Consider the following 10,272-nt stretch of genomic DNA (forward strand, 5'->3'; position numbering starts at 1 on the left):
TAATTGTATCTAATTATAGGCCTAATTATCTAATTTTAAATCGCAAAATAGCTTCTACCTCTAGTTATGACAGTAACAACAACAACAGAAGTAAAACATGTCAAAATATTTGAAGCAACTGTCCTAAGACACTGGACAACGGGTCATCGTAGGACACTCAGAACTCCAGGAGAAGGAACAAGAACACAGCCCTCCCACATGAGGAAGGCTAGGAAGGGCCCCTGGATGCAAGAGGCAGGCCAGCACACAGAGGAAAGCTCCAGGGCTCCCTTTAAACTACTGTGAGGACTACAATGCACAGGAACACGACTCAACTAGGGGGCAGTCCAGATCGGTAACCTAAATGAATACTGTGGAGGTCAGACAATGCTGGAAAACCTGACACAAAAACACTCAAAATCTACAATGACTCAGAGTGGGCGGGCACACATTCTAAAGACATTCTAAAGACAGTGAACTCTCAAGGGTGAAAGACGACACGAAGACAAAACTCAAACTGCATTTCCATATTCTAAGGACAAAAATGGAAGAAAAAAAAAAAAACCACTTGCAATGTAGCTGTCTGTAGTTGTCCTGGAACTCGGTAGATAGCCTAGGCTGGCCTTAAACTCAAGGAGATCTATCTGCCTCCTGAGTGTCAGAATTAAAAGCCTGCACCATTACACCTGGCTTGGGGGAAAAAATAAGTTTTATTTATAACAGTAATAAAGGCCTAAAATGCTTAGGCACAGATCTAACAAGAGGTAGACAAGATTTCAAACCTGCAATTGACACGTCGGTGTTCATGAATTCAGAGTCAGGAAATAGTTCTCTATGGGTTTCTTGGGATTTCACACATTTTAAGAACGGAAAGCCACCAGGTGGCAATGACATTTAATCCGTGCACTCAGGTGGATCTCTGTGAGTTCGAGGTCAGCCTGATCTACAGAGCTGGTTCGAGCACAGCCAGGGCTATACAGAGAAAACCCTGTCTCAAAAAAACTTAAAAACAGAGTGAAAGTCTGGATGCTGCTTGCCTGCCCTTGTTTCTACCTTCTCTATCGTGAACAGTTCTTAGCAAAAGCTTCAGTGTCCTCTTGAACAAAGGTCACACATACTCACTTTACAGAAAAAAGAAACTTATTTTCACCCAGCTCAAAAGTCCTCCCTGCAATAAAAACCTGCCCTAGGTGCAGAAAATGAGGATACTGAAGCTACTGCCACTGGTACAGTAAGTCCTTTCTGTTTGGGCAGGCGTCTTGTCACTTGGCCAGTAACTCACCTCATATCCCATAAGCAAAATTGAATTCAAAATAGAGCTTAACACAAGCATGACAACTAATCCTATTAAAGATCTAAATGAATATAGCTATTTTGGGCCAATGTTTTAGCACACACTAAATAAACAAAACCTATAAAAATAAAAGGTAAATTAATACTTAAAAATTGAGTTGGGCATGGTGGCACAGGCCTTTAATCCCAACACTTGGGAACAGAGGTTGTCAGATCTCCCCCAGGTCAAGGACAGCCAGTTCCAGGAGAGAGACCCTCTCTCAATAAATAAATAAAATGTAAAAGCTTAAAGTCATCAAAATAAGTCATCAGTAAATTTACCAGGCAAACTACCAGGTAGGAGAATGCAATCACATACACCTAAGCAAAAATGTATTCAATGCAGAACTATAAAAGTTATAAAATAGATACACAATCTAAGAGTGGGGGAAATCACTAGACTACTTGACAAAACAGACACACAATCTGACAAATAAAAGTCTTCTAATCCCTTAGTAAATAAAGACTGTACTTTTGTTTCCCAGCCCCCCAGACCCAAATAATCACACAGAACTATATTAATTACAACACTGTTTGGCCAATAGCTTAGGCACATTCCTAAGTAGCTCTTTCATCATAAATTAACTCATTTCTATTATTTTATATTTTACCATGACACGTGGTGTTACGTCTTACGTCTTTCTTGCTTCTTGGGCGGTTACCTGGAGTGTGCCTGACTCCGCCTTTCCTCCTCTATGGCTGCTTGGATTTCCTGCCTTGATATATTCTGCCCTGCCATAGGCCAAAGCAGCTTCTTTATTAACCAATGGCAATAAAACATATTCACAGCATACAGAGGGGAATCCCATATCACTTAGTCAATACAAAGATCTGAATTAAAATCACGATAAGGTGATATATTGACTCCCATGGGAGGCCTGTCCCTTTCTAAAGGGAGGAGTGGATGGGGCAGGAGGGGAAATAGATGGGAGGTTGTGGGATGGGAACGGGAAGAGAGAAGAAAGAGGAAAATGTAGTTGGTATGCAAAATTTTAAAAATTAATAATAAATAAAATTACGATGAAATATCACATAGCACTAACATGGTTAAAACTGAAGGCTATTAATAGCAGTTTGGTGAGAATTCAGATGCCAGAATCCCCAGCTGCTGACAGTGTTCACCCTGGAGAACAGTTTGGTTGATGACACAGTAATAGTCAGCTATAAGATATCTATAAGAATATCTATAAGAATATCTATAAGATGTACATAACATTCTTTTATTCAAAATAGCCAAAAACATGTCCAACAAAAGATAAGTGACATTGTCTTATCACAGACTACCACTCAGAATTTTTAAAAAATTACTGATAACTTGAAAAATCACTGATAATACATCCAAAAATATTACATTTGAATGCAAACAGACACAAAAGAGTTATGCACCATGATTCCACTCCTGTAACGTTCCATAAAAACAAACAACAATAATCTATAGCAAAAGAATCAGTAGTGGTTGGGAAGGAATTAAGATGGAGGTGTGGGGCAATGTTCAAAATGAACTATACTTCTGACCACTGAGGACTCAAGGGAGCTTTCTAGAATAATGAATATATTCTGTATTCCTACAGAAGTAAAAGCATGGGAATCTGTCAAAACAAATTTTAATATCTTTGTATTCTAGGGCATGTAAATTATCTTCTAAATGTTCTAAATATTTGTTTTTATTCTACGTGCATGTGCAAGCACTGAGTTACAGACCCAGCATTTCAGAGAAGCTTCTTACCACGGGAGTACAGAGAACACTTTTTTCTTTTTCAACAACAACAACAAAAAAATGATTTGGGAAATCTTTCTTTTTTAGTCTACCTATGACCTATGGGAACAGCTAAACAACTACACAATCCAGTACTTCAACTGTTCAATACTATGCAAAATCCTAGTATTCATATTTAAACCACATCAGGCTGGTGGGATGGCTCAGAGTTAAGTGTAACAATCCGACATAAAGGTACATTCTCACAGCCTACATTCTCCTACATTCTCACATCCACATCATGCACGCATATGTGCATGTGTGTGAGCATGTGTGCACACATACACAAATAAAGGTTTAAAAATAAAGTCATACATCACAAAAAGTTAATTTTATAAATCTACACATTAAAAAAACCTTGTTCATGGAAAAATACATACTATCAATCCTAAAACATCAATTGTCTAAGATTAACCCATAAATATAATATAACCTACTAAAATATAACAGAAGCATCCAGATTAATAAATTTTTGAAATCAGTAAAAAAAACATAAATATCCAAGAAAAGTTCTGGAAAAAAACCCTATCACAGACTATTTTATTTAAAAGTTATAGTAATTATAGTAATTAAAACTACTTGGTCATTGCTTGTAGACAAAACAGAGCAGAACAGAGGATATTCCCATTTACAGTAGTTCAGACAGATGTTGTAATAAATAAAGTTGGCCAGTCATGAAAATTATCTATCACTACCTCACACTTAAGAACAAACTAAGCAGCAAATTAAATATTAAAATAAAATCATAAAAGTGCTAACATTAAGAAAAAACTCTAAATTTTCTAAAAACAGCACAGTTCAATGACTTTTATGACTCAAAATCATCTTTTAAAAATGAAGAAATGGTGCAGCAGTTAAGAGCACTGGCTGGGGGCTGGAGAGACGGCTCAGAAGTTAAGAGCACTGGCTGCTCTTCCAGGAGTCCTCAGTTCAATCCCCAGCACCCACATGAGGGCTCACAACAATCTATAATGAGATCTGGTGTCCTCTTCTGGCTACAGGCAGAACACTATATACATAATAAATAAATAGGTCTTGAAAAAAAAGAAAGAAAGCACAGGCTACTCTTACAAAGGACTGTGGGAGTTTGATTCCCAGCACCCACATGGCAGCTCACAACTGTTAACTCCAGTTTCAAGGGCTCCCCATAGCCTCTTCTGGCCTCCAAGCTGACACAGACATACACAGGCAAAACAGCTATACATATAAAATAACTTTGCAAGACACAGACATACACAGGCAAAACAGCTATACATATAAAATAACTTTGCAAAAAAAAAAATTAAGCTAGCCTATAAATTCAAGTAATCCTGCACCCATAAAAATAAAAACTCAAAATGGCAAAGGCAGTGATTAAAAAAAATATTTGGTACCTTAAGCCAATACAAAATATTAACAATTTGATAAACCATTTATCAGTTTACCAATGTACTTTGTTAACAAAGGTTAAAGAAATCTGGTACTTCACACAATGTTGCTGAAAACATTGACTGTAACAGGGCAATTTGTCAGCACCCAACATCCTAAGTGCCGTCCTCTTTGAAGTGGAAATGTAACTTGAATGGCTTTATCCTACAGTGCATACATCAGTATTCATTTCCAAGAAACACTGTCTGCAAGAGAAAAAGCTAATCTACATAATTTCCAGGACAGAAGTGATTGAATAGAGCAGGCCCTCTTATTCATGAGGTACCTGTTACTACTCCTAGGAAACCTGAAATTGCAATAGTATTCAACTCTATAGATACATTATTCTTCTCCTACACCACATTTATACATATGATAAAGTTTAGCTTAAACATATATCAAGCAAGAAAAGAGAGTAACAATACCTAATAACAGCTACATGAATGTGATCTTTGTTGTTCAACTATCTTTTGGTACCTTTACCACAACGCTTACCAGAACTATCAGCACCACTACTCTTGCATTCTGGGGCCATTATTAAGTGAAGTAAAGGTTATAAATTCCACATCAAGAGTGAGGTATATGCCCAGGTCACCAATGGACTCTTGAAAGGACAGTAATAAACTTGAAATAAGCTGATTTTTTTTCTACATACATTTATGGTAAATTTTGATGTTTTTATTAAAGGAAGCAATTCTATAACTTTGCTAATATCACTACTTTAAGATTCATTTCAACAGAAGTTCATTTGAAACTATTAGTTTATCTCAGTCAAGGAGGCATCTAAGAGACAGACTGGGAGATAGCACATACAACATGGAGACACTGGGCAAAGGGATAATTTATATCCCTGGCAAAGGAGGGGGATGGCACAAGATTTTATCACCCTAATCAGATCAGCGTGTGATTTAAAACTCAAGACTTACTTTGGGAATAGTAGAATCTTTCCATTTACTACTTTTGACATCAAGTAATTAAATACATGAAAAGTGAAACCAGCCATAAGAGAGGACTACGGTGCTGTCTGTCTACCATGGAATTCTCTGCAGCTATTTGTCTTGTTTGATTACTTGAGATGTGTGGGGAGTGCTGGTTTGTTGTTGTTGTTGTTTTGCAACGCTGGAAACCAAAGCCCTGGTATCCTTGAGGCAATGCCCTACAACTGGGCCCTGCACCCGGAACCTCTGCAGATGCTTTAGTACAAAGTGAAAAAGATACACACACATGAATGCCTTTGTACAGTACTCTACTCTTCTAGACAGATACTAAGAAACTTCTAACAGAGGTACAATCTGCAAGAGTCCAAGTTAGAAAAGCTGAGGAAGGGGCTGCAGGTTTAGCTCAGTAGTAGAGCTCTTGCAGAAGAATCCTAAATCACTAAATTAATTTATATTAATTTTAAAAGTGGAGGAAGCTGGAGAATGGCTCAGTAGCGGCTTAACTACTGAACATGAGACCATAGAGTCAATACCACTGGGAAGTGGCTGTACCCTTGAGTACTGCTTCAGGAAGAAGGAAGGAGGTAGTTCTAGTGGAACCTGAGTTCTCAAGATGATGGTCATAAACGGCCAAGACTGATTTCCACCTCCTCCCATGCTGCCTGTCCCGCTGTGGAACTGTGGTCCTCTGGGGTGTGCTCTCACCACCGTAGTAACACCTCGCATAGGTTTTTACCATAGCCAAGCTGATGGCAATGCCATGCCTTGAAAACCTCCATAACTAGAAGCTTAGCAACACATACCAGACAACTTACAACCCTCTCTTAGCGAGCTATACTAGACTGTACTCAACTACAGAGACACCCTCCTCACACACATGGACACGTGCATTCCTGCCTAGGGTCTTTGACCCCTTTGCTCAAACATGGATAGCTATATAAAATGAGAAAAGATTGTACTTAAAAAAATCTTAACAAAAAAAATTTAAAAATAGGTTCTTAAGTGGGAAAAAGGTTTCCTCTGCAGCTCAATTCTCAGGTCTTTTTCCTATCATCAAGCAACCTTAAAAAGGCCCACAGAGTTCAATTCTCATTCCTTAAAGCTGTTTTCCTCCTCTGAACACATCATTTTTAGTACTTTTTATATGTTGTACTCCTCCCATGAGAAGAGCGTAGGTCTTGCTTACTGCCACATCTGAGAGGCCTAGGCTAGTGCTTAGGTAGTCCTAGGTAATCAATAATAGGGATGGGTAATGGCACCAGCCAATGAACAATCTCTTGAGTGCATTAAGAGATCTAGATGCGCTGAGATGGTTATCCATCAATAACCACATTCACTGTTCAATAAAAGGAATGAAGATTCCAAATGCAATCAGCACAAAATCCGAGTAGGCAATATTCTCTCCTTTGTCTTCTAAACTTAATACTTGAACAGTCCATGTTTCAAGAAAATCGTTTCCTGAGTCCCCCCCTCCCCCAAGGTTCAAACGACAGCGCTATTCTCTTGCTTCCGATCTGGAACAGAAGGTAATTGTGGTTTTGCCAATCATTATGCTTCCAGTATAAGATTTTAATACTTTATTTTTTCTAGTTTAGTTCACCTAAAAAAAAAAAAAAGCTAAAGTAGTCTTCACCTTCTAAATTCTTTACTGTAGTCATTGTTTCTGAATAGTGCCTTGGAGTATGCCCGTAATGAAACTGTCTGTTACCCAGAAACATACCTACTGGTTCATTTTCCCCTACTCTGAAAGAGTTAATTGTAATTTAAAAAAAAAAAAGATAGTGTGAGCTCAGGACGCTATTTGTCTAGAAAATGAACCACTTCCCAAATCTTGCAATGTTGTGAAATTTTCCCAGCAGGCAGTACCACCACTTGATTTTTGACCTTAAATTACAAAGAAAGGTCTGACTGCTAGTAAGACACTATGTTCCAAAGCAACAAGATTTTTTTTTCCCTTTCCAAAGTAATTTTGCAAACTTGAAAGGGCACTAAAACAATGTTCAATGTTCCTTTAAAATTTAAAACATAATATACAGTACCTTGGAAACTACAGACCTATACTGTCAATCTAAATCATGTACTTCCAAAAATTAGCACTTCTAACCAATATATGAAACGTTTGTCTCAAAACATTCCATTGTGTGTCAAAATAAATCTACCCCAAGTTCAATAAACCAATTCCTGACCAGGAATCCACAGGTTCCCCTTTTTAAGATCAACCAGTTTGCCTTTTCTCTATAGTCAACTGCGCTACACTGAGAGGCGGAGAGATACATAAGTAACACTTGGCAATTTCTTCTGCCTTGCAACTGAGGCCCGGGCGAACTGAACACAAGGCCCCGATCTCGTTTCCCTAGCTCGATCTGGCTGGTGGAGGAGTTGCCACATTACACCCAAATGAGCTGGGCGGTGGCAGAACTTCACCAAAAGTCTCTTCTACCCGATTCTCCTGGAAGCACGCCACTGGAGGCGCTCTCCCTACACTGCAGTAGGATCGCAGGACAGACCTAGCAGCTCAGCCAGTCCCCACAGTAAGAGGGGGAGGGGATTAGTGCAAGGGGTCCCCGAAGCCTGACAGGAAGGCAGACCATCCGAGAAACTGGAGGGTGGTCGGCAAAGACTCCTCTTTTAAATAAAATGCTGCGGTGCCATAGCCTTTCCATTCCCACATCTAAAGCCAGCCCAGCCCAAGGAATCCACAACCCTAGTTCCTCGATGCTCGCCTAGCTGCTGATGATAGCAGCAGTGTCTAACTTCGGGAGAGCGACGGACTGGGGACCACAAGGAAGAGCTAGGGACTTGGCTGGGGTGCACGTGCTCCCCGAAACCCGGACAGACAATGAAGGCGCCCGGGCTTCCGCGGCCGCCCCACCCTTCTGCCTGCCTCCCGCCTGCGGGGGCGCCATCGCCCTGCCGCTTGCAGACAAAGCCCCTCGGGTCCCAAGGCAGCCCTGCCTGCACCCTCCCCGGGCCAACACACAAAAGAGGGAGGGTCGGGAGGGACGGGCGCGCGGCGACACTCACCCACTGAGCCCGAGCCCCTACGCTTGGGCGCGGCCGGCGTGGAAGGGGGCGCGGCGGGCTCCGCCAGGGGGCTCGCGCCGGCTGGGGGTGGGGGCGGAGGCCGCGCCGGAGGCTCGTCGTCCTCGGGCAGCTGGGAGGGCAGGACTGCGGCAGCGGCGGGCAGGGACGGCGCGGGCGCCGCGGGGCTCCGCTCCCAGGACGGCTGTCGCTCGGGGGCAGCGGGGGGCGCGGCCGGCAGCGGCCCGCGGGGCGCGGGGGGCACCGAGTCGCTCCCGAAGTCTAGCAGCGGCGCGGCAGCGGCGGCGGCGGGGGGCACCGGGGCCGCGGACAGCCCGACTGCCGGCTTCCTCTCCAGCACCTCCAGCTCCTCCAGGTCCTCGTCGTCCTCCTCCTCCTCGTCCTCTTCCTCCTCGTCCTCCTCGTACTCGGGATCTGTCACGAACTGGTACTGGAAGGCGGGCGGAGGCCGAGGCGGGCTGTCCGCGGACGAGGAGACGAGAGGCGACTGGTCCAGGTCTTCCATGGCTGGCGGATCGGAGATGATGCTGCAGCTACTGCCGCTGCGGGGCCGCTTCTCCTCGGGAGTCGCGGGCGGTTGTGGGGGTTGGGCAGGGCTGACACGGGCCGGGCAGACCGAGCCGAGGAACCTGCAGAGGCGACGGCTCCCTGAACAATGAGACTTCTCCTGCCTCCGCGCCCGAGATGCGCCACCCGCCCTGTCCCCAGTTGCAGCCGCCGCCGCCGCCCAGACGAGCTTCGGAGAGAGGCCAGCAGACTCTCCGCCCAGTTTGGCGTGACTCACCTTCCCGGCGGGAGGGGGGTAGGATGGCTGGCGCGGGAGACAGAGAGCCAATAGGATGCGGGATCGAGAAGATGGACAGCAGCGTTGTCCAATAGGAATGAGAGAGGCTCCCGGGGGGCCTGCCGCACTTCCTCTCCTGCAGGCGACGTTCGGAGGGCGGGTTTTGGGGTTGGGATCCACCCCCACCTCGAGTAGCTGCGGAGTGGGGTGGGGTCCTGGCCTTGCCTACAGCTGGATTTTAGTCTACCGCACTGTGCAAAGGGGAGGGGCTGTAGCCCGAGGGGTTCGGAGAGTTTTCCAGCAAGCCTGCGGAAGGGCGTTATCCTGGGGACCTAGGAGTGGAAAGTTTCCTCCCCAAAAAGGAAAACAAGCAGTGGAGAAAGGTACTAACAAGACCGAATTAGGCCTTACAAATTTTCAAATAAAAGACTTATTTTCAGACAACCTCCCAACTCATAACGTCCACCGCCTCAAAAGGGAAAAGATTTAAAAAAAAAAAAAAAACCAAAAACACTGTTTTGACAGTTTCAAGTTCACTCCCATTCTAAATGGCAGGCCTGGAATGAGCTAGGCAAAAACAGCTGTGGGAGATTATCCGGGGCTCTGGGGCTCCCTGTTAGAATGCCCTTCTTCCAAACAGGGCTTTTGGCCTTGCTTTCTGCGGGACTCTGAAGTGCTAAGAGAATGAGTCACCCAGAAGGGGCAGGGGGGAGGACCGTAGCAGTAGATGCCTTGGAAGGCAAATTGATGGACTATTCTCCAGTCACCTCGGGCTGATGAGTCAACATCTCAGCTGAGTCAGGCTTCCGGGAGTCAGGAAGCCCTACACTCACTGGCTCGACACAAAAAAAGCATGCACACCCCCCCACCCAGGTACTTTCTTCCAAAGCTGCACTTTAAAGAAAACGATTGAAGAACATAGAAGAATTAGCCGCTAGAGGTTCAGAGAGTCCTTTTATCTTTCTGGTTCACCTTTCAAAACTAGTGGCTGCGTGCCTACTCTGGCGTCCAGCCGTTGAGTCTACGAGGGCACT

General features: G+C 43.9%; 1 protein-coding gene across 2 annotated transcripts in view; it reads right to left on the bottom strand.

The window, feature by feature from the left end:
• The window catches only part of Rtn4 (reticulon 4), a 57,161-nt gene extending 47,937 nt beyond the window's left edge, over nucleotides 1–9,224 (bottom strand). The window contains exon 1 of one of the 2 annotated variants that reach the window (XM_057771203.1): nucleotides 8,437–9,224. In XM_057771203.1, the coding sequence (XP_057627186.1) occupies nucleotides 8,437–8,959 (523 nt within the window). In that variant the 5' untranslated portion in view covers nucleotides 8,960–9,224. The remainder of the gene's footprint in view (nucleotides 1–8,436) is intronic. The other variant, XM_057771204.1, reaches the window with a different exon arrangement.
• Between the last annotated feature and the right edge of the window lie 1,048 nt (nucleotides 9,225–10,272).

This window comes from Chionomys nivalis, chromosome 6, assembly GCF_950005125.1.
Source record: "Chionomys nivalis chromosome 6, mChiNiv1.1, whole genome shotgun sequence".
Lineage (NCBI taxonomy): Eukaryota > Metazoa > Chordata > Mammalia > Rodentia > Cricetidae > Chionomys > Chionomys nivalis.